The sequence below is a fragment of the Primulina eburnea genome, chromosome 12 (genome assembly GCF_022965805.1).
Source record: "Primulina eburnea isolate SZY01 chromosome 12, ASM2296580v1, whole genome shotgun sequence".
NCBI lineage: Eukaryota > Viridiplantae > Streptophyta > Magnoliopsida > Lamiales > Gesneriaceae > Primulina > Primulina eburnea.
The window spans coordinates 3,610,226-3,634,874 of NC_133112.1; the positions used below are offsets into that span (position 1 = coordinate 3,610,226).

The window sequence follows — 24,649 nt, forward strand, 5'->3', positions numbered from 1 at the left end:
TCTAACGCTTTTATTTTCACAATTTTATTTATTATTTTTTAAATCTTGAAATAGAATAATAAATTTTTAAAAAATATTTTCCATGTATAATTGAATTATATAATTTCAATACAAGGAGACATTATATATATATATATATATATATATATATATATATATATATATATATATATATATATTCGATATGTTATTCACTCACTATGTGTATCAATGAGATGTCATTCATCTATTTGATATATAACTAACATGATGCACGTGCGTTGCACGTAATTTCAATTATATTATAAAAATTAAAAAAATATGATTTTCTAAAAAATAATTTAAATCATTTTGTTATTTATCTGAGCTTAATTTCCTATCATATTAGACGATTTATAAGAACTTATATAACTTACTTTCAAAATTGTTTTCCAAATTAAAATTCAAGCCGTCGATATTTCGTAGACTAACATTGATGACTATTATTTTCTTGTTAAATAAATCAACATATGTAAAGAAATGCATATTAAATAAATGTAGTATAAAGATGAGTTATTTGATAAAATTAATATAGGAGTTACATTCTAATCTTGAAGTGTGAATAGAAGGTTAATTTTGTCATTGCACAATTGGAAAATAATGTCCTTCATCCACACTTTTATAGGTATATAGATTTGAATATAATTCATCACATGCGATAAATGAGTGATATATGATTGGTGTGCACGAATGTAAGTACAGTAGATGAATATATCAAAATTATATATATATATATATACACGTTTTAAAAAAAAAAATAGAAAGGAAAGAAAAGTTCCGTAGGTGCAATTAGAACTTGCAACCACGAGCCGAAGAAATGAAAAGGAATTGAAGAAACGTCGAAGCACGTCTGATGATCAATGGCATTATCCAGGCTTAGAAATCCGGCGATCTTCCGAGCTCCTTCTCTCTTCAGGGCACGTTTTATCACCTTTTCCTCCGCTCATCCATCGCTCAATCGGTAACTTCTTCGTCTCTGTATATTTGGATCTATCTAGTGTGTTTGTGTCAACGGTCTTGTGAAGTTTGATCTGATTTAGCTCTTTGATGGCGAATATTCAAATTCTGGTGGCTGGATGAATGGTAAAAAAATATCGAGAGAAATGTTGGTCTACTTGAGAAGTATGAAACAGGGAGGCCTAGTGGTCGACTATGGGAGTCTCTAGCTAAAGAAAAAAAAAGATAAAATTTTGTGTTGTTTACGCCAAAATGCTAGTTTCACCTTATACACGTTGAATAGCCCAACGACCACACTCCTGGTCCAACCTTCTTGCTTGGTTCTTGGAATTGAGATTTTTCCAGGGGATAGGAAGGGTCGAGGGAAGATTAAGATTTTTCACAAATCCAATTTGGGTCATGGGACCTCAGGTTCTGTCTTTGTCCTCCATTCTGACTAGTTGCTCTACGATATTGGGATCGCTAAACATCAAGTTCATTCCACAAGTTTCTCTCCTTTTTATAGTTCCTTGGTTCTGAGAAAATGCTACTGTGAGCTATCCTATTACACTAAGTTTGTGGACTTTGCAATATAAATTCACTTTTATGTAATTACTTGCAAACACTAAAATGCTTGTGATTTGGTGTGGTTGCTGTTGTAATGACATTTGAATCGCTATGTTTGAAATTTTTTTATTGCTTCTCTCTTTTATTCTTTTTGTTGGGGCCTGAATTTCCTTTGATACCGTTTTACCTGATAAAAATTAAATAACGAACTCCAAAATTCATTGAAGAATATGGAGTATTAGGAAGTTATTTTGGATGACAAGTAGTATACTCGCTAAAACTGGGCATTTCTCGAGCTCTCGACACTGACCAGGGATTCCTGCCTCCCTGACCATGGTTTGTTATGCATGGTTAGTTACACTCTTTAGACCATCTAGTTCTATGTAGATTAATAATTTCTGATATGTAAAAGGAAAATCCTTCACTTTGTCATTTCTCTTCACTTAAAGTTGCGTAATGTGATTTCCAATGCTTGCTTTGTATTTGTCTCTTGATTTTATTTTTAATGGATAAATTATCAATTTGATCTTTTTAAATATTGTCTCAATATAAAACTACTGATGATGCAGATGTAGGGGGTTAAATCAAGGTATTGATGCTGAGACCACTTGCTTGAGGTTTGCATCTACAGACCTCATATTTATCATTTTGGTCTCAATTGTTTATCAATGCTATAACCCAAGCTATAACCTGGAGATTTTATTTGTTGATTTTTTTCCTTTTTTAAATATGGTAATCTAATAACTCGAGTACAATTTTTTGACATTAAGGAAGTTGATATGAGTTTGTGATTAAATGATTATCTGGTGTGATAATCTTAGACATCTAAATGGTTATCACTTGGTTAGGTCACTCTTTTCATATTCTATCTTGGCATATCTTTAGCTAGTCAGCTCTATGTTCTCAACTCAATCCAACATGACGTCTGAGGTCTACCTCAGAGAGGCTTACCAGCATCATAAGATAAGGTGATGAAAAGTCCTGTATTAAAACAATTGGGGTTGCTAAATTCCCCCCTTTAGCCCTAAACTTCCTTCCATTACCCTCCATCTACCTTGAATAGTGACATCGATCGGGGAATATACTGTGATCAAACAGTTTTTTTTAGTGTTGATCAAATAAATTGAACAATGACATTCCCATTCGCTCATGATGAAATTCCACAGGACATCTTTTTCAGTGGGCGACAGGGTTCATTATATTCCTTCTGGCCTTAAGGTTGGTTATAAAACTAGTACTTATGATACATGTTTCACCTGCATGTTCTTTTTCTAACAACATGAGGATTTTACAGCTACAACTTGGTGTCAGATATTATTCATCATCAGGTACTTTTCGATTCAGCATCGAACCTTGCCATATATATCTCTTTGAGAAGTTTTTAGTGAGAAATGGATTGTTTGCATTTTGATAAGCTCATTTTTGTGATAGATAGTGTTCTACTTATCTTTTTCTATTAACTCGTAATTTCATGTCAAATATATACTGTCCACATTGAGTATTTGTTCTTCAGATATTTAAACGTATTACTTAGAGTCTTTTTAATAACTGGAACACTTGGGATTGGCACCAAACTTGATATTTGAGCTTGAAAAGGGAAAGATGTCTGAACTTCCTTTTCTACTCATGTTTGTTTTTGTACGTGTCTCCAAGTGTCTTTTTTTTAGTTTCTTGGCTATGAGCATGCAGACTTGCTTTATATCAAAATATCTTTTTCTACAGTATATCTGTGGTGGAAGTACAGTTGGTAAGTCTTTCCCCTTGATTGTTGAGATACCAGAGTCTCAACTCTGTGCTGAAAGGTACAAATAATATTACAGCTTGTGAATCTTGGCATTTCATCACATGCTTAAGATGGTCAACTTAGGAATGGTGGGACTTTCTCTAACAGCTACTCCCTTAAGATGTGAAAATGAAAAAAAATGGAGATTAGGTAGCATCATGGCGACGAGGAGCAGAAAAGTTATTGAAGCTCATCAAAGTCATTTAAGGACATATAATCTACATTCAGTTAGTTGAACAGTACTTTGGGAGCCATCAACCTATAAAACATGTAGAAGAAAGATGTTGGACTTGCTTGCTGGAGTTTTATTACTACTCGATGTGAATTTTTTTCTCAAGCAGTTCGGTAAGATTTTTTTTTATTATTGCAGAGGTTCCTGATCATATTGTGCTTCAGATGCCAGCTTTGTCGCCTACAATGGTGAATTAATCCTGAGGCAGCCAAAATTTAGTTTTGACTTTTCATATGAAAATGTGTTGGCATGTTTAGATCTCACATGCATGTCCACGTTTTTTCAGAGCCAAGGTAACATCGCAAAGTGGAGGAAGAAAGAGGGAGATAAGGCCAGTTTCATTAAGAAACTCTATTAGTAGGGACAGTTTGTTAATCTGGACTTATAATCTCACACACATAAAATAAGAATGTTTTGATAGAAGGAAGGCTTTACTGTGAATGGTATTCAAATAAATATAATTGACATTAACTTTTTTATATGATCCTTTAGATAGAAGTGGGTGATGTGATTTGTGAAATAGAAACAGACAAAGCTACCCTGGAGTTTGAAAGTCTTGAAGAAGGGTAAATAATATGATTTACTTTATTTTTTCTCTTATGATAGGATGTTAGTCATGACGAAATGTTTTTGATAGTAGATTAATTAATCTCAAGTATCTTATCTTGAAAATTCTCTTGGTCTAGCAACACATGTCAGGATTTATATATTTCTATTTTGCTGTTATAATGTTTACACTGAGATACTTTTCTCATGCAAACTAAGCTGTCAATTCTATTTTTGTTAGTATTCTTATTATGGAAGTCATATAGGATAGAACATTTAACTGGTTGGTGGATATCATGGTTCTCATGTGGTCCCATGTTGGAAAATGACTTTCAGGTTTCTGGCTAAGATCCTGGTTCCTGAGGGCGCAAAGGATGTTCCAGTGGGTCAACCTATAGCAATTACTGTAAGTTTTTTTTATCTATTCTGTGCATAACAGAATCAAAGCTTTTCATTGTCCTGTTTTTTTCATGGTAATTTTTTTTTGAAGACTATAGTATATGATTGCTGAGCTTAGCTCATCTGAAAAAGTTTACCATTGTGATCCTTTCTCTCCAATCCATGCCAGCAAAGTCCACCTCTTTTCGTTTGTCAATATTTTGGTGATGAAGGTTCTTAGCGGTTTATTTGTCTTCCCAAACTTTTTCTTAAGATATAACTACACTCATATTCCCTGTTTTCGTTGATCATTTTGATTTCTTATCAATGTTGTTGGCATCATCTAGTGTGATGAGTTTGAGTTGGATGACTAGGTTGAGGATCCAGATGCTATGGGGAATATTCCCGCAACTGTTAGTGGGTCAGAAGTTCAAGATAAAACATCTAGTGAACAAAATTTGACTCCTGGAGACAACACACAACAATCGAGCTCTGCTGACATCAGCCCTTCTGAACTTCCTCCTCACATTGTGCTTGAAATGCCAGCATTGTCACCAACCATGGTAGGAAGTCAAATGTCTATATATTGTATTGCTTTGCTATTTTCATCATTGCTGAAGATATTTTGGTTGCTTTACAGAACCAGGGAAATATTGCAAAATGGAGGAAAAAAGAAGGTGATAAGGTCAGTTTTTCGATTTTATGTCGGTCTATTAATTTCTCTGTGGCAAACTGTTCTACAATTTATAATATTTACGTGCATGATGCATCTGTTTTTTGGTTGCTTTTATACTTTTGCTCAGTACAGATCGAGGTTGGCGATGTTATTTGTGAAATAGAAACAGACAAAGCAACCCTTGAATTTGAAAGTCTTGAAGAAGGGTAATGAAAATATTGACTTTACTATGATCAAGTTGATGAAGGATTTCATTTTCAGTTGACTATGTTGGATATGCAGGTTCCTGGCCAAAATATTGGTTGCAGAAGGGTCAAAAGATGTTGCTGTGGGCCAGCCTATTGCAGTAACTGTAAGTTATACTTCAGTGAACTTGGACCAATCTCTCCTTTTTCCCTAAACATATGCCGTGTAATATTTTTTTATTATGGCATTAGTGAATAATCATAATTCTCATAAGAATTGCTTACTTGTCTTTCAAGGTTGAGGATCCAAATGATATTGAAGCTGTAAAGACATCTGTTAATGGTGGTTCGAGTGTCAAAGATGAAAAGCCTGTTCCAAAAAGCACTTCAAAGAACATCGAAATGGAGAAAACAAGTTTTAATCGGATTAGTCCTGCTGCAAAGATACTAATTGCAGAGCACGGACTGGATACATCTTTAATAGCAGCGTCTGGTCCTCGTGGTACTTTGTTGAAGGGTGACGTTTTGGCTGCAATGAAATCTGGCAAAGGATCTACCAAAATCTCTGAATCTCAGAAGAGTTCTCCATCACCTACAACTCAACCTCAAACTTCTTCCTCCACATCAGTAGGATTAAAATCCATTGTACAGCAGACAGATGCTTATAAAGATCTTCCGAATAGTCAAATTCGCAAGGTACGTGTACAGTTTATTTACTTTGGTACCATGTGGCCCTTGGTTAGTATTTTTTAGTTTTTCTGTGAAGGATCTAGTAAATGCGATAAACATCAAAGTTCGTGGTGCACATCATGTCATAAACTTTAATATTATAAATAAATGAAAAAAAATTCATGTGATGTCATCTTTGTAACTTAAGCTTTTGTTTAGAGGAGTTCTTAAAACACTCATTATTTTCACTCTTTGTAACACTCTTTTGCTGATAGCACAAAAACATGTTCTCTTCGCTTATATGCAGGTGATAGCAACACGTTTATTGGAATCTAAACAATCCACACCCCATTTATATTTATCAACAGGTTTCAAACTTCCAAGAAAGATATATGTGCATTCAACTTTAATTATTACATTACCATTGTGATGCTTACCTTGATTGTTGCTTTAGATGTTATTCTGGATCCTCTTCTATCCTTCAGAAAGGAGCTTAAAGGTAGAGACTTCTATCTCTTTGCCTCGTTAAAGACACCATTAAAGTTGAGTTATCTAATTTACATTGTGTTGCAGCAAAATATGATGTTAAAGTTTCAGTGAATGATATTGTCATCAAAGCGGTTGCAGTTGCATTGAAAAATGTACCAGAAGCAAATGGTATGGGTTTTCATGTTGACAAACTGGTTCAAGTTTTAATTGGTTGTGTTGAAGACCGTAATGAAACATTGCTTCTAGCCTCAAGTCGGAATCATCTCCCACTCATCTGTTGGCTGACTGTGAAAACTTCTTCCATACCCTTACTTCCTTGGACTAGAGTAGATACACAAAAAATAGAGTGCCTGATGGTTACATAATTTTAAATTGTAAGCTCATATGGCAGTAATGATTGAAAAGTAAATACATGTTGCACTCTCTTTTTAAATTTCCGCATCTTTCGTCATAGGTTAATGCATACAATTGTTCTCTCGATCCTTGTCATTATTGACTCAAGTCCTCTAGAAGTTATTTTTTTAAAAAAAAAACAGCTAATTTAGTCTTAATTTGAGTTAGTTTGGATGTAATAAGTTAAATTTGGATCAGATATCAATTATGAATCATTTGTTTGAGTAATTCTGTTGATATAATTATACAAGTTTGAGTGATTAAGGATATGGATGTAAATAAACTTTACCTATTTTGTTTCTTGGCGTGCAAGGATAAAAGTCCGTCTTTGAAAATTGAGTGCCTTCTTCTATTTCTACTTTTAGTTCACTTATCAGATTATGTGCTCAATATTTAATAAATATGCAGCTTACTGGGATGCTGGGAAAGGTGAAATAATATTACGTGACTCAATTGATATGTCCATTGCAGTAGCAACAGAGAAGGTAATCCGTGCAACATCATTCTCTTTTTTCTCTATTATGGAAACCTTGTTCTCATTATCTTTTCACGAATTCCAGGGCTTGATGACTCCAATCCTTAGAAATGCTGATCAAAAGTCTATATCATCCATTTCCTCAGAGGTATGTTGAAATAAGTTTGAAGTTGCTTCAATTTCATATGCCAGTGAAAGGATGACTTGCTGCAATTGGTCTAAGACGGCATCATTGTGCTCTTTGAAGGATAAGATTACATTGAATCAGGCGGATACTATCAATTTGTGTTGTTTGTGATGCTGTACTTCAAGTTCAGTTGTTTGATATCGTTCAGTTACTCTATCAGATTCAAGTCAATTCTCTAAGCATTTTACTTTGTGTTAAACTGATTGGTCATTTCTAATAAATGTTTACCCTAAGATTTAGGTATTAATTTTTCAACTGCGTGCTCTTCCTTATGCATTATTACTTGTTTTTCTAACTTCATGACTTTCACATTATTTACAATATTCCTAAATTCTATATCTTTAGGTATTTAAATGTCTCGTCATTCCATGAAATATTTACGTTTGTGATTTTATTTTTGTTCTATGCTAAAAAAATTCTGTTTCTAATTGTGTCTAAAGGTCAAAGAACTTGCTGAAAAAGCAAGAACGGGAAAGCTTAAGCCCAATGAGTTTCAAGGTGGCACATTCAGGTGGCTTCACCTTATCCTTGTTCGAATATCTTTTTTTTTTTTTTTGTTGAATACTCCATTTTTTGTTTCTTTATTGATGTTTTTTTCCCTTCTTCATGCAGCATCTCAAATTTGGGGATGTTTCCTGTAGATCACTTTTGTGCAATCATAAATCCTCCACAGGTTCTCTCTCTCTCTCTCTCTCTCTCTCACACACACACACCCACCTGCACACATGCATGTCCCGACAATCACAAAGAGAAACTTGCCTGAACTATGAGCCCAAATAAGAATGATGTCGTTCAGATTGTAAATTTGGGACTAAAAGTTTATATTTCTCTCCCGGTAGCTCTTGGAATTATCAAATAGATTGTGTAAGCGGTGGTGAGAGTTGACTAATTTCCTTCTTGAAGGCTGGCATTCTTGCTGTTGGTAGGGGCTTGATGACTCCAATCCTTAGAAATGCTGATCAAAAGTCTATATCATCCATTTCCTCAGAGGTATGTTGAAATAAGTTTGAAGTTGCTTCAATTTCATATGCCAGTGAAAGGATGACTTGCTGCAATTGGTCTAAGACGGCATCATTGTGCTCTTTGAAGGATAAGATTACATTGAATCAGGCGGATACTATCAATTTGTGTTGTTTGTGATGCTGTACTTCAAGTTCAGTTGTTTGATATCGTTCAGTTACTCTATCAGATTCAAGTCAATTCTCTAAGCATTTTACTTTGTGTTAAACTGATTGGTCATTTCTAATAAATGTTTACCCTAAGATTTAGGTATTAATTTTTCAACTGCGTGCTCTTCCTTATGCATTATTACTTGTTTTTCTAACTTCATGACTTTCACATTATTTACAATATTCCTAAATTCTATATCTTTAGGTATTTAAATGTCTCGTCATTCCATGAAATATTTACGTTTGTGATTTTATTTTTGTTCTATGCTAAAAAAATTCTGTTTCTAATTGTGTCTAAAGGTCAAAGAACTTGCTGAAAAAGCAAGAACGGGAAAGCTTAAGCCCAATGAGTTTCAAGGTGGCACATTCAGGTGGCTTCACCTTATCCTTGTTCGAATATCTTTTTTTTTTTTTTGTTGAATACTCCATTTTTTGTTTCTTTATTGATGTTTTTTTCCCTTCTTCATGCAGCATCTCAAATTTGGGGATGTTTCCTGTAGATCACTTTTGTGCAATCATAAATCCTCCACAGGTTCTCTCTCTCTCTCTCTCTCTCTCTCTCTCACACACATACACCCACCTGCACACATGCATGTCCCGACAATCACAAAGAGAAACTTGCCTGAACTATGAGCCCAAATAAGAATGATGTCGTTCAGATTGTAAATTTGGGACTAAAAGTTTATATTTCTCTCCCGGTAGCTCTTGGAATTATCAAATAGATTGTGTAAGCGGTGGTGAGAGTTGACTAATTTCCTTCTTGAAGGCTGGCATTCTTGCTGTTGGTAGGGGCAATCAAGTTGTTGAACCAGTTATTGGAGATGATGGTAATCTGTTTGTGTGTAATGTCCAACATGTGCTATTTTAACTTAACCATTACTGGCTGACTTTGAACTTTGATTTTCTTCGCTTTCAGGAACTGAGAAGCCTGCTGTTGTGACAAAAATGAGTCTAACATTGTCTGCAGATCATCGTGTTTTTGATGGAAAAGTCGGAGGTACTTGATATAGAGCGGATTAAACTTTATTTTATTATGTGATGCCTCCCCCAACTTCTTTAAACCTCGTTCCCAACCATACATGTTAAAACACCATAAAAGTTGGCACCCGGTAAATTATGAATATTTTGGTGCATTTAAGCAGCTAGTGCCTTCAGCTCTCCAAGAGAATGCCTAAACACACTAAACCAATCACGTGTAATCATTCCTTGAGGAACATTTGAACGAAGGCCTTTCTCTTCTAGTTCTCTGCTTTTCTGGAATCATTTTCTTTTACATCAGTGGCCTGAGAGAATGGTGACTCGGGGAATTTATTCTTCAAGAATACCGACCAAAAATTGCAACTCCAATGCAATTGTCATTTATAATTCTATTCCGATGTCAGTTTCTATGTGTTCTGGATTCCAATTGGCTTTATTGCAAGTAATCTGTTTTTACAGGCAGCTTCATGACGGCACTTCGATCAAATTTCAGCGATATTAGAATACTTCTTTTGTGATGGCGTCAACGTTGCGGGGTGTATTCAATTCAGACTTTTGATGACTTTTAATGACTTTTTTAAATGATAGATTTTTATGGATTTGATAAATTTTTATTGACTTTTATAGAATCTCACAGATTTATAAACAGATTTATGTGGATTTATGTAGACTTTTTTGCAATATTTTTATAGACTTTTGTGAATTTTTTTATTATAAAATTTTATAAATTTTGTACTCAACTATAACATGTGATTTTTTTATTGATTTCTTTGAACCAATAATTAATTGACATATATAACATATTCAGTTTGAAATTATTTTTAATATTTATATTAATAAATAAATTTACTTATTTAAAAGTTAAATCGTTTAATTCTTACATGTGTATATATGTGGGTTTATATGTATGTTTGTAAATTTTTTAAAATACATCAATTGATTAACATGTAACATTCTTTTTAAATTGACAATATACATGTGAAAATAATATTATTTATTATTGTGTGAATATAATTTTGTATAAAAATATTATAGCTTACATATTAATTGAAAATACTAGAATGAATTTAAAAAATCATGGTTGTTACCAGACTATTTAATTATTAAGAATTAAGCAACATTTTTTTGATCATATTTTATTATTATTGAATATTACATTAATTTGTATAAATCATAAATCAAAAATCACAAAATCAATTCTATAATTCAAAATTTCCCGTGATATTAAAATAAAAATTATTAAATAAACAATCAGCCAAAAAATGAAAAATTTGAAAACAAATATATTTATATATATATATATATATATATATATATATATATATGATTTTTATTTTTTTTTTAAAAAATTCAAATTTGAATTTGATATGATTTTTAATTTTTTTTTAAAAAATTCAAATTTGAATTTGTTATGATTTTTAATTTTTAATTTTTTAAAAAAAAATTCAAATTTGAATTTGATATGATTTTTAATTTTTTTAAAAAAAATTCAAATTTGAATTTGTTGTGATTTTTAATTTTTTTTAAAAAAAATTCAAATTTGATATGATTTTTAATTTTTTTAAAAAATATTCAAATTCGAATTTGATGTCCCTTGAAAATATAAACTGCATTTAGGTGCTTGCATTAGTTATATCATTTTATTAATTTTTGTTATAGTTTCGTATTATTTTTATATATTTAATTCTCACAACTCTCTATAATATTAAATAAAATATAAATATTTTTATATAATATTAAGTATTTCAATTTTTTGAACGTTAATTTTCGAACTAGCTTGATGTAGATGGCTGCAAACGGACACCCAATTAAAAATCATGTCCTGAAATTGCTTATTTGCCAGTTAATCTATGATATTTCTTGTTTTAGTGTGGAGAATTCTGATATCAGGTTGGCTAGAGAGGCTGGTCTTGAGTATGTAGAGATACAAAACCTGACTGAATTTTATGAGGACAACAGGTAACATATTTATCTTAAACGTTGTAATCTTTGTTTTTTTTCTCTATGTGCTTGTATGGTTACAGAAGGTCAACAAAAGCGGAAAGCGTGTCACAAATTTGACTAATCTGGATTGCATTTATTCTGTGGGATTATTGATACATTAGTATAAGTTGAATATCAAGTGCTTGGAAAACACAGTTATTTCTTGTAGCTCGGCAAATCTAGGATGTCTAACGAGGAAGGATGAAAAATATGCATGGATTCTTCTTTTCTTGAATTTTAATACATTTAATTATGGTATATGAAGTGTTCCAAGCAGATATTCTTTCTCCAGTTTTAAACTGTCGAATGAAGTCTCTCAGATGTATTACTTTGGTGAAATGACTGACGTACTACTTAGCTTGGCTTGTCAGAGCACAATTGGCATGGTTGTTGATGGATTCTGGTCCAAACCTTACTGATCCAAGGCTTCTTCCCAGAACATACGGCATTTTGGGTGATTGTATCGCTCCACACTGGATTATTACCTCGGAAGTGAGCTTTCTGTATTTTCTTTGAACTTATCTGTGAATCCTCTGTTTACAGACCACATTCATCTTTTCAAAAGCCTGATCCAGATATCGCCCCTCCTCTTACGACTCCGTTGATGGAAGATGGAAACTACACTCCGGATGAGGTGAGTTTCTTATATTAAGAATTATATAATAAGAGTGGCTCTCAGCAGCAATTGGTCTATTAATCCATGCGCCTTTAGCTTTCATTTTTAGCAAATATTTTCTAAAAAATGTGCTCTTTTAGTCGAGCATAGCCCTGAAATCTTTTGATGCATACTCTGGACGACCAGATTTTCATTGCCATACTAACCATGGTTATTTTTTATGGCGTAGAGAGAATGGCAAGGCATCGGTAGGCGAGATGAAGAAAAGATTGTGCAGACTGAACCAACTTGGGGACTGGGCAAGATTTCCGAGCAGAAAGGCATTCTCGGTCCTGGTCCAGCAGAGTTACGCTTTCCGGAGGCACCATGAATTTACTTTACAGGAAGAAACAGTGCAATTCTTTCAAAAAAACTAGACAATAATGCAGACAAGTGAAACCTACTTAATCAAACCTAAACCGATAGAACAGCCATTTCTCGACGAAAATGGAGCTGTTGGACCCGAAGACACTCATTTCATGCTATATTAGATATTAGTTAACATATTGCACCCAATTTATAGTTGCAATGATTTGTATCTTGTTTAGAGAAGAGTAGCCACAAGCATGGACAACAGTAATCATAAATATCATCACTAATAAAAGGCCATGAAATTGAGATTTCTAATTGTTTCCCAACAAAAAAGTTTATGGCAAAGCAAAGATTTCAAGCCAAACAACAAGCCGCATGACATCCTTTAAATTAATGAGAAGCTCCTAAGATTGGAAAACCACACCTTTACCAGGATTAAATTTTCATGATCTACATCGACAATTTACAATACTTCAAGTGCGAGTAATGGCTATCGATGACTGAAAAACAGCATCATGTGGATTCTGAATCACAAACCTTATATCCAAAGTTGTAACCAGGAAAATGTTGCGATCCACCAACTGCGGGAATAAGGATATGCCCTCTTGCCATCCAAGAATCCGACATGTAGGTTTCACCAAAGACTCGAGGAATCCTTTCCTGTACTTCGGCTTTTGGGACGAATGGATCAGGAAACTTTGACATTAAGAATGATCCTTCAGCAAAATGATAAGCATGTATTAGTGATGCAGCTATGAATCCAAGTATTCGTCGACTTTTCTGGCACTAGCAAACTCAGATAGTGAATTTGCATTGATTTCTCGACCGAACCTCCATATATAGTTCAACCCAACAAGAAGCTCGGTTATGGCTGCTTCTGTCTTTTCTTGATTCGCAAAGAAAAGGGTTTGAACTAGAAGCATATTTGTTCTGGAAACTAAACTCTGGTGCTCAATGCTCCGCTCTGATTGCCATCTTATCATGTTATGAGCAAGTGGGGCTAGCCATTCGAGTGTTACTGACATTGCATCAGTCCACTCTCCCGCGAGAACTGTATCATACACTGATGAAGTCAGGATATTGGCATACGGCTTTAGTTTCGCCCTCAGGGAAGCTCTGATGCTAGAAGGTAGCATGTTGTATAAATCATCTCTTGCATCATTGCCAATCAAATGAGGAGACGCCACTAATTTCTCAATAAATATGATAACATTTGCATAGTGAAGAGCTAAGCCAGCAGCACCGAGAGTTTCGGGAGGAGGCGCATTCAACAACTTGTTCTTAGGACCAACCGATTGGTTTCCTTGACTTGAGTTGCCAGAAGTATGCTCTGCTCTGTTGGGACCTTTAGTTCTGTTGAAAACTCCGGAATAGATGTTCCCGGAGAAATCGCTTGTGGGAGTAACATTCTCACTGACCATGCCCCTCGTAAAAGGCACCGAGGTGGTTAGTTGATCAGATTGCTGCGGTGGAATCTTCTCCTTTATGTTCTGAGATTTATCACGAAACTGCCACAATCGGATCGCCTTTCGCAGAGGGCCGGACTTCGTTGACGACCTCACAAGGGGACCCGAATAAAAGCTAGCACCATTATGTGTTCCAGGAATCGGGCCTGAAGTATTCTCGGAATTTCGAAGTGGACCTGAGTGGAAATTGCCAATATTGCTTGTTCTTGAAATTGGACCTGACAAAGATATAATCTTGCCTACCGAGCCATAAGAATACCTCGGAACGCAATTTTCAGATGGGTAAACTGATGATTGAGTGAATACAGTTGAGTGGCTCTTTCGGCTATTGTTTGAATCTACAAATCTAGAATCTCTAATCCCCATGTCAGCCACGTCATTAACTCCAAACACATGCCCAATCCTACCATAAGTAGTAAATATAAATCTTGCTAGAAGAAGAACTGTGTAATCATAAGTTCGATTCCAAAGAGAATTCTCCTTAAGATGCCTCACCTCTTGTTGTTTCCACGCGATTTTTTTTTCATATTCCACCAAGATTATGCTATCTGCATTATCACTTCCCATCATTCTTCGCAAACTTTGTTCTAAATCTGCAAGTGTCTCCATTTCTTGAAACAAATTATTATTCGCGATTATAAGCCGTTCCAATCTCTTGGCTTTCCTATCCATCTTCTTCCACGAAAATTGCCAACCATAGGTATCATTAGACAACCTAATCAAATCATTAAAGGCTTGCTCAAAACTCTTTAACAAGGGATCACTACATTTCTTTGATATTCTTGCAACAGCTCTTGCAACATTCACCAAGTTTTCGGTCATTTCTGCACTTATCATTTTTCCAATGTAATCATCGTTTTCCGAGACAAGCTTCTTGATACCTGTGGAATTTGCTATTTCCTCCCTCAACCTCATGATTTGCTTCTCGGTCAATGATTGCCAGAGATGAAGCAGCTTAGACATCAAACTCGCGGCTTCGAAAGCCAGAACCCCGATATGCAACTTTCCAGCATGAAAGTCTTGTTTTTTCGAGGGCTTCCATAAACTACGAAACCATGATTCAGCAACCATTTCTAGTATTGCACCCACTAACTTTCTTTACTCCGAAGTAAAAGAGAAACTGTACAGAAACAGAAGCTGCTTAAAACCAGTTCAAATTCTGTTCTTGTAAAGATCAACAAGTAACAAATGACAGATCATCGAAATGACCTTTATTTGCACATTAGATAACAGCAAGGTGAATGGAAAATACTCAAGATCAACTATTCACGATAAAACAAACAAAAAAATTTAAACCGAAGGATGATTGATTCTATAACCAGAAAGATATGATCAGAAAACAAAACAACTTAAGACTTCATTAATCAGAAAATAATCTTCTCCTTCCCAAGATTCCTATTCTCTATTTCTGCTTTACTTTCGCCTTTTCATTTGGTACTCGGAAGATCTCATGAAACTATGTGAACGACAAAGCAACTATAAATTTGAAGAAATTATACGTTAAATAAAGTGAACTAAGCACAACTAAAATGGATCGATAAATTATTTTACACTTGGAATTCGATACCCCACCACCACAAAATGATTAGAAATTCATTACAAAAAACACCGAAGACAGGAAAACATAAATAATCCCAGATCAAACAAGTAAGAAGAATCAAACCGATATCGGATTTAATTAAAAAAAAATTCTTTCAAATTTCAAGCAAAAGAGAACGCTTCAAAACTTGCTTAAACTGCTGCCAACTTCCAAATCTTCCCCAACAAATTATTTTCCTTTGCTTACACACAGCTCAACAAGAACTATAAACTATGAAACACTAAAATTCCCGTCATAAAACCAGGACATAACAAGAACAAGACACCGTGTAACCAAGCAGAAAAAAACAAAGAAGGGTGAAAGCCCATATCAGAAACTCACTAATTATCTGCAACAGACAAAAATTGGACCGAATCTACCAGGAAACAACGGGAGGCTTGTATTTTCTAGTAGAAGAGAGAGAAAAACCCAGCAAAATATAAAGGGGAAAGGCAGAGGGAAGATGGCCACATGCACGAAATTGGCAGAAGAATTGGCGAGAGTTGAGAAACCGAGTGGAATTTATGGGAACATTTATTACGTTACAGCCAGCACCCTCAGCTTTCTCTTCCTTTCGTAATTCCCCTTAACACTCGAGATTTGTTACCTTTTCTAAATGTTATCTTTCCATCTTTTTTCAACTTTGTTTTATTTTATGTAGGATTTTGTTTATGCTTCATAAAACTTTAGTACCTATCTTTTCATAGGTTCTCACGATTTTTATCTATGAGACATATGAACCTCGTCGATTTATAATAATAAGTAATAATTTTGTCATAAAAATAATATTTTTTCATAGAAATATTATTTTTTCATGGATGATTCAAATAAGAAATTCGTCTTACAAAATTGATTAGTGAGTCTCACAAATTTTTTGTGATAAAACATATATTCAAATATTCTCAAAATTTTATAGAAATATATGGAATATAAAAATGGTAAGGTAACTAAATAAAAAATCAACTGAAATAGCATTTGGTATCAAGAAATTACTGTAACAAGCTAAAATTAGATCATTTGATATCGACATGTTTAATATCTATGTTTTTTAGATTTATTAATAATTTATTATTAGTTTGATGAGTATGTTTTGTGTGAGACCATCTCACATATATTTATTTGTTATATGTATTGATTTGATTCATATCTATAATGAAAAGTAATATTTTTGACATAACAATAAAAAATATCATGTGTCGCATCGAACAGTAGATCGCCTCACAAAATTGGTACGTGAGACGGTTTCATATGAATTTTTTTATAGTCTGATATGTTTCAATACAGTGAGAAAACGTTTAAAAACTTTTTAACATACTTATTTTGATTTGATTGTTTTTTTCTTGTTTTGGAGAATATGACATTTTAAGTTAGTTAGTGTAGAATTGTTAAAAAATTGGCCGTGTTTTCATTAATTGGGAAAAAATCTAATTTATTTTTAAGAATAAATTAAATAGATATATTTATCGAAATTTTTAATCCAAAAAAACCTATTATAAGACTATCTCAATGTCAAATTTTGTGGGACGATTTTTCAATCCGACCCAACCATGAAAAAATAATATCGTCTCAAATATCAATTTTGTGATAAGAGTCTCCAACCCGACTAACCACGAAAAATAATATTTTTCTTCGTAAATATAGATCAGATCATCAATCGACATACTTTTAATCTTGAGTAGACGATCTCACGAATCTTTATCGGTAAGACGGATCAACCCTACCGATATTCACAATAAAAAGAAATACTATTAACATAAAAAGTAATATTTTTTTCATGGATGACCAAAATAAGATATTCGTCTCATCAAATACGACCCGTGAGACCGTCTCACTCAAGTTTTTGCATTTAATCTTTTATTGTAAGTTTACATTATTATCCATTTATTAAAAGATAACTACATTTAAAAAAAATAATATTGAGATAATCTCTATTTTATTTTCACCGACAACATTATAAACCCAGGCAAATGAAGGGGGAAACCCGGCAAATATAATTTTCTTGGGGGTTCTGGAGCAGATAAGATAAAGGGGGTACTTGAAATTGTGATAGACATAAATGTTACAAATCATTATAGCGACCACGCGGAGAAATGTATATTTACCGTTTTGACCCTACCATCAATTTGAAATGACCGGTTCAAATCTGTCCCACTGAAAGCAGCCCTGCCGGCCCGCCCGGTCCTTCACTCGTTGACTATTCACGATTTCTTTCAATCATATCATAATCATCAATATTAAATACGTTGCCAACAAAAAATTTGTTGATTTTTTTAAAATTGATATTCTCTGTACCCATCAAGATCCGATCCAAACCCCTGGTCCATCTTAAGCCCAAATGGAAGACAGACTCATCAAAGGTTCAGGTATTCTCCTATAAATACCAGGTTTGAGTATTCAGTTGATTCATTCACTATATTGTTTTCGGCAGCACCCTTAGCTGCTCCTTCATATATCCTCAGTCACTGACTTGAGCGTCGGAGGGGTTACGTCAGGACACCCTCCTGGCCCCCTCTTAACGGTCTTTTTCGTGATTTCAAGCTCGGGACAATTTCAAAACCCTACGTCTGTACTACTGACACTTGCTGGGAGCGGATCCTAAATTTCCCGTGAGTATCAAAAATTATTATTGATTTCGAGCCGCATTAAATATGTTTATTTTAATTATTCAAAACCATACTGAGAGGATGTTCTCAAAACAAATTACAATACATCAATACAATTATATTTCATGTAAAATTATTATATATATTTCATAAAAAAAAACTATACATATAATAAATACTAAAAAAATCGTATTGGATTGGCCTATCAATTGGACCACCCAAATCTTTATATAATCGGGGTGTGGGATTTCATTTTTAATCTAATTTAATTGTTATGAATGATAATGAGTCGGATTATATAGAATTTTATATCTTCTGTTCGCATCATCATTTATTATATGCACCACCAACATCATCGGACATTCAATTTCATCATCATCTCTATAACATCGACTAGATGGTCTGCACACTTGAAACAAGAAACTTTATTGGGGCATCGGAAGAGTTTGCGGCATCATCACCCCAACACTCAAGTCAGTCAAATATTTATGCAGAGAAAAAAAATGTTTCTTTAAATGAGTCTAAAAGGAGTGCTTGTGAGAATGGAAATGAATTCTCAGGTTTCACATTTATTGGAGTTATTTGTAAGGCACCCGAGTCAATGATCACTCTTAGATGTTCGAGTAATGGCCACGATATGAGGACTTGGCACACGTATTGACTTCGAGATGATTTGAGAACCTGAAGGGAAACAGGCCTCTTGATTATCGGTTGACAAAGTTCGTGATCAATTGACTCTAATCTTTCTGTGTTGCCCAATTGAGGCCATAAGATCGGTCTTGTACAAGTTGGTGGTGGTGTGATATGTTTTTTTGGTTGATATGTGCTGGGGGTGATTTAAACATGATATTATTTCTTTACTCAGATTGACTTCCACTCGGTCTCCTCTTGGCTTCCTGAGAAACATTGAAATTTCCCTGTTCTGGTCCTTATTTCCCCGACCGGGTCTAAGGCTCTAGCCCTTTTTTCCGGGACATCACACACACACACACATATATTTTATGCACGTCATAAAATGACTACCTGCAATTAGGGGTTCTGGTAGTCTACCAAATTAAGAGATCACTTATATGATTGACATCATGCTCTTATGAATCAGTCGATAGAATGAAAATCCAATAAATGGTCTTCTCGAAGATGTCACATACTTCACGAACGAACGTTAGAGATGCCATTGATTACCCGACGAAAAATCAAATCAACAATCACCTCCAAAATATAATAAAAAGGGAAATAATTTTTGGAATTCAAAGTCACTTACCATGAACATAATAAATACTTGATATTTATAGATAAATTTAGATGGACTTAAAGGAGCCCTTATATGAGCTAAATATTAGCAATATGTTCACTTACTCTTTTTCTGATCGATTTTGATGTAATTATCCGAAATTAGCACTTAACTAACTAAAAATCTCATACTCATCAATATTAATTAAATCGGGGTGTGTATAGGATTTTGAAGACCTGCTTTCATATGCATACTCGAGAAATCTCTATACTCGATTACTCATTTATTTAATCAGATAAAAAAAAATTTCATACCCTACCCTCCTTTATTAAGATCAATTATAAGATTCTCAATTGGTTTAAGAGGAAATTGGCATCCCTATTAACTGTATCCACACAAAAAAGATGTCTATGAATCTCATTTTTGCCGACCAAATGTGTTGGCCACCGAATTCTGATTGACCCTTGGTGGTTCTAGTGGCCACCCAAATGTGTGATAGGGGAAGTGGGTCCACGTGTGGGATTAAAGATTGACTTCGTTTCGATTTGAATATTATTATTAATTAATTAAAAAAATATGTGATTAGTCTATATTTAAATAATTATGGCTGTTTAATTTATACTTTCTTAGTTTCTTTCTTGTATCGAAAAGGACTGTCCTCCATAACGTACAGTAAATACCACTGATTAATTAGTATCTTATATTTTGATCTAAAATAATCTTTTACACAACAAATTTGGATATTGTTTTAATATTGAGAACTTCTGGTGTGATTTTGTTTTTAATTTTTTTATATATATAATTAACTCGGACGATGAATATAATAATTTTATTGTTTTAATAAATTGCTATGATTTATGATAATTACGTGAATTATGGATCATACGTCAAGCTATGACATCAACAAATCAAGGATTGTTGTTTACACACGAATCAATTTTATGAGACAGATCTCAAAGCCGACCTGGTTATTAAATAATATTATTACGAAAATCCATGTTACATAAATAGTTGGCTTCAGTTTTAAAAAAATAGTTGAAGTTACTTTCAAAACCACCCTCCTATTCTTTTTTTTTTTTTGCCCAATAGAAATTAGTTTACAACTATACATGCAAAGTCCCAATTACAACGTTGTAAATTTATTCTTTGTTAGTAGGTTTATGAAACGATCCAGACGAATTTTATACATAAAATAATTCAATCATATCAAATATTCATATTTACAATGATAAGTAATATTTTTGATATAAAAAATAATATTTTTTAATAAACGACTCAAATAAAATATCAGGCTCACATGAAAAATTTGTGATTCTTTTTTTTTTTTGATATATATAATATTTAAAGCATGTAAAGAAATAGGAGAAGTTGGTGAAAAATCCCCAATCAAAACATTTCTTTGAGTTCACTCCTTACCCACAAAATTGTGGTACTATGTCATACAAAATATGGTACGCTTCATGTGGAAATGTGGTACACTTTATGTGGAAATGTGGTACTAAAAAAGTACCCAGGGACTGAACACAAAAAAAATCGACGTCTGAGAACTGAAAGCGAATTTCCCGAAAGAAATACACGGTAGATCAATGTCAGTGAGTTGAATGCTGACCTAGAAGTGTGCTTCTGTAATGCCCGGAAATTTAATCCTAGTAATCTATAATTATTGATATATAATTTGATATGATTATGAAAAGATTAATCGGAACATGAAAATAAGACGACATGTGAAATTCGAGGAAGTTGGGCAGAGAGTGTGGCGCCCGAGCGGTGGTTTTTGACCGTCCGAGCGCCAATGTTCAACAGAAATGTGTCTCGGGCAGAAGATGTGGCGCCCGAGCGGTAGATATATATGCATACAAATGTTTAATTCTCCCCAGAATTGAAGAAAGGGCCGAGAAAGATTCACGAAAATCCTTACGCCTTTTTATTTCAATCCGTCCGTCTGATTTTGAATCTGAGTACAGTACCGAGTTCCTTTCAACGTAGGCTACAACTGGACATAAGTTTTGCTACGTTTTGATATGCTTTGAAATTATGCTGTTGTCAGAATTGAATAGAATTCATATATGATGTTCTTGTCATGTTAGACATCATAGAATCGAAGTCAGATTGAGAAACAGACTGTTTATGAAATTGTTATGATTTTTGGAACTGATTTGACTGAGAATTCATATCAGATATGTATTGTTATTGAGATTATGACTGATATCGATATCTATTATGAGTTCTGGTATTATATCTGTGATGTTCGGACTGACGGGGTATCCAGACAATATTGTTATGTCGTCGAAACATTAGTTGATTGATATTGATCAGATACAGTAGTGATTTCGATTATATCGTGATATCGTCGATATGGATTAGATTGTGTCTTGACTTGACATTGATCAGATTATGTGTTGATTTGAGTATTGATCAGAACATGTATTGAATTGAGTTGTTTATTGATATTATATCTGTTCGGTATTGTTATTACCAGATTGAGAATGGACCGAGATAGAGTCGGAAATTCTTCTTCTTCTTCTGAGCGAGGAGATAAATGTATAAATTAATGTTGAGTTGGGATTGCACAACTCGAGTGAGGTTTGACTCGAGTTTCCCTAAATCACATACTTTACTTATTGCATTGATATTTGCATTGAGTAGATTGATATACTTGTTCTCTTGAGTTATAGATAACAGGTGTTAGACGAGTAATCTTGTGACAGAAGTGCCAGATATTGATAGGATTACCACGGGCACATTGCACGATGTCATGAGATATTGTATTGGCGGAAGTGCCATAGTCTGTCATTGGATAATTGGCTATCGATGTGGATAAAATTATAGCTCCTTCTATTACTGGTAATCAGTACTGTATCGATGTGGATAGAATCATAACTTCTTCTATTATTGTTGATCGATGTTATATCGATGTTGATAGAATTGGAGTTCCTTCTATTACTGGTGATCGATACTATACTGATGTGGATAGAAACAGAGCTTCTTCTATTACTGGTGATCGATACTATATCGACGTGGATAGAACTGGAGTCTTTTCTATTACTGTTGGTCGATATGGAATGCCAATGTCTGGAAACCGGGATCCCTAGGCTAGGACTGAGTCTAGTCTAAAACGTGGAGTCACGAGTCTGAGTGACAATTATATTGATTTATATTTATTGATGTTGGTTATGTTCCTGAATATGGTTCATATTCCTTGCGGTTCCTAAATAGGGTACATGTTTAGAATATGATTTATTCTTGTTAGTATTTCATGTCATGAGTTCGATATGGGATATGATTTTCTGTTATATGTTTTTATATTGTTTATATGATTGCATGTATACATGATTTATACTGGGATATTTATATCTTACCGGAGTTATCCGGCTGTTGTCTTGTTTGTATGTGTGCATGGCAACAGGTGGGCTAGGATCAGGGTCAAGAAGAGAACGAGGCTGGACTAGATAGCGTGGAGATCCGGGCTTTGAAGCAACTTAGGATTCAGCACTGACCTGTAGTTGAACCTAGTCGGATTATTGTAGATCATACAATGATTGTATGTTATGTTTAATATGTAATTTGAATCTAATTACATTATGTTTTCGCTGTGTATTTTAAAAAAAAAATTTAGACTCTGTTTATTATAATTGTTTGAATTATTCCTAAAGACGATTAAGGAATGAATTAGCGTCCGGGTCCCCACAGCTCCAATTAGCAAAAAAACCATAAATTAATGTTTCGATATGGTTAATTAATGTGAGACGTTTTTGTTATTTACTTTAATTCTAAACGCCAAAATTGCAAGTATTCATGGTGGCTTTGTTAACTTGTGACGGAAATTTAATTAAATTTAAAAAAGTTTAAATTTAATTTATATCTCATGAATATTAAAGAATCAGCAGGACAAATCTATTTTATAGAAAGTGCAATCCATACAGATTTCGATTTAGTTTTTTGATTTCCTATTGTTTTACATACCTGATATTTGTACTTCTAATATCATACTGTTTTTGTTTAATGTTACATCTATATCTATACAGTAATATTTCGTTTACTGCTCTATAACTATTATTATTTCATATTTCGGATTTTAACATTTTGACCAACGACCAGTGCTTGCTTTTATGGTCGACATATTTGAATTGGGTCTCGGTTCCACGTGCGCGATGAAATTTTAACTTAGCCATCCGCTGGTTTTTGACATTACCATCGAGTCGTTTTCTTTCCCATAGGCACGTAATAATAATAATAATAATATAAAATGCCTCAAATTTGACTTATAATTAAATCCATCATAAGATAACTTATTTTGGCCGACATATAATTGCAGTGAAAATACCTTTCGACCCGAGTGCGTGCACCACTCGTAATTTTCATCGATCGTCATACACACTTGCCCATTCTAACAATTTTGTCGATTTCGTCCCCAATATAAATATTGCATTCTTTTTTCATCCGTCCCAAATATAAACCCGGTTCATATATATATATATATATAAGCTTCAATATATTGTACGAAGGACTCATAAATTTTTTTTAAATGTATGTATCAAATTATTATTTTTATTATATACAAGTATTTTTTCCGATATAACATAATAAATCTAGGTATGAATAAATTCATGTTTTAATTTTAATTTTAATTTTAATTTTAATTTTAATTTATGTGAATTAATTAATTTGACCGGTGGCTACTAAAAAGAAAATTGCATCTCTCTAAGTTTTAGGTAATTTATATTTCCATGCAATGGAATTAATTATTACAGGTTAAGGCAGACAGTGGTCTGAACAAGTCACGCAAGTCAATGCGCCCCGTGAGTTGGTAATTTCAAACAAATTTATTGCTTTGGAACAAGTAACGGCATTCACTCCGCCTGTTGTCCATATGTTCATATATAAATATTATTTTATTCATCGTTACACTAAATTATACAAAAAAACTCATATAAAATCATATATGTAAAAACTTGTGTGACATACGTATTTTATGAGACATATATTTATTTGGGTCATCCATGAAAAAATATTACTTTTTATGTTTAGGGTATTACTTTTTAGGCAAAAACTTGTGTGAGACGGTCTCACGGGTCGTATTTGTGAGACGGGTCTCTTATTTGGATCACCCATGAAAAAGTATTACTTTTTTATGCTAAG

General features: G+C 33.6%; 2 protein-coding genes and 1 long non-coding RNA gene across 7 annotated transcripts; 2 read left to right on the forward strand and 1 right to left on the reverse strand.

Annotated features, from left to right (window-relative positions):
* Positions 1–776: 776 nt before the first annotated feature.
* LOC140807078 (dihydrolipoyllysine-residue acetyltransferase component 1 of pyruvate dehydrogenase complex, mitochondrial-like) lies at positions 777–10,329 on the forward strand. 4 transcript variants are annotated; one of them, XM_073163748.1, is made up of 26 exons: positions 777–979; positions 2,091–2,138; positions 2,688–2,739; positions 2,816–2,849; positions 3,675–3,724; positions 3,823–3,867; positions 4,029–4,102; positions 4,419–4,488; positions 4,835–5,023; positions 5,101–5,145; positions 5,269–5,342; positions 5,419–5,488; positions 5,619–6,017; positions 6,298–6,358; positions 6,445–6,489; positions 6,564–6,647; positions 7,281–7,357; positions 7,433–7,495; positions 7,975–8,045; positions 8,147–8,207; positions 8,438–8,524; positions 9,004–9,074; positions 9,175–9,235; positions 9,470–9,530; positions 9,620–9,700; positions 10,141–10,329. In XM_073163748.1, the coding sequence occupies exons 1-26, from the start codon at positions 879–881 to the stop codon at positions 10,197–10,199; spliced, it is 2,133 nt and encodes a 710-aa protein (XP_073019849.1). In that variant the 5' UTR covers positions 777–878; the 3' UTR covers positions 10,200–10,329. The 4 variants fall into 4 exon arrangements, with proteins under 4 accessions (XP_073019849.1, XP_073019851.1, XP_073019852.1 ...); XM_073163751.1 differs by lacking the exon at positions 777–979 and adding an exon at positions 996–1,871; XM_073163749.1 differs by lacking the exons at positions 777–979; positions 2,091–2,138 and adding an exon at positions 2,425–2,489.
* A 1,123-nt stretch (positions 10,330–11,452) lies between these two features.
* On the forward strand, positions 11,453–12,793 carry LOC140806936 (uncharacterized). Its single transcript, XR_012112601.1, has 3 exons — positions 11,453–12,118; positions 12,208–12,298; positions 12,510–12,793. It is a non-coding gene; the product is annotated as an uncharacterized lncRNA (long non-coding RNA).
* Positions 12,794–12,933: 140 nt separating this feature from the next.
* LOC140806935 (uncharacterized) lies at positions 12,934–16,242 on the reverse strand. Of its 2 annotated transcripts, none has more exons than XM_073163501.1 (2): positions 16,019–16,242; positions 12,934–15,217 (listed from the first exon to the last, which is right to left on the reverse strand). In XM_073163501.1, the coding sequence occupies exon 2, from the start codon at positions 15,166–15,168 to the stop codon at positions 13,384–13,386; it is 1,785 nt and encodes a 594-aa protein (XP_073019602.1). In that variant the 5' UTR covers positions 15,169–15,217; positions 16,019–16,242; the 3' UTR covers positions 12,934–13,383. The 2 variants fall into 2 exon arrangements, with proteins under 2 accessions (XP_073019602.1, XP_073019603.1); XM_073163502.1 differs by lacking the exon at positions 16,019–16,242 and adding an exon at positions 15,829–15,998.
* Between the last annotated feature and the right edge of the window lie 8,407 nt (positions 16,243–24,649).

Bases quoted from the DNA above. Each gene is read 5' to 3' on its own strand.
- LOC140807078 (XM_073163748.1), top strand. From the start codon at position 879: ATGGCATTATCCAGGCTTAGAAATCCGGCGATCTTCCGAGCTCCTTCT. The intron at 3,868-4,028 runs GCCAGTTTCATT...ATGATCCTTTAG, and splicing joins GGAAGAAAGAGGGAGATAAG to ATAGAAGTGGGTGATGTGAT. The intron at 8,208-8,437 runs GTTCTCTCTCTC...TCCTTCTTGAAG, and splicing joins CAATCATAAATCCTCCACAG to GCTGGCATTCTTGCTGTTGG.
- LOC140806935 (XM_073163501.1), bottom strand. From the start codon at position 15,168: ATGGTTGCTGAATCATGGTTTCGTAGTTTATGGAAGCCCTCGAAAAAA.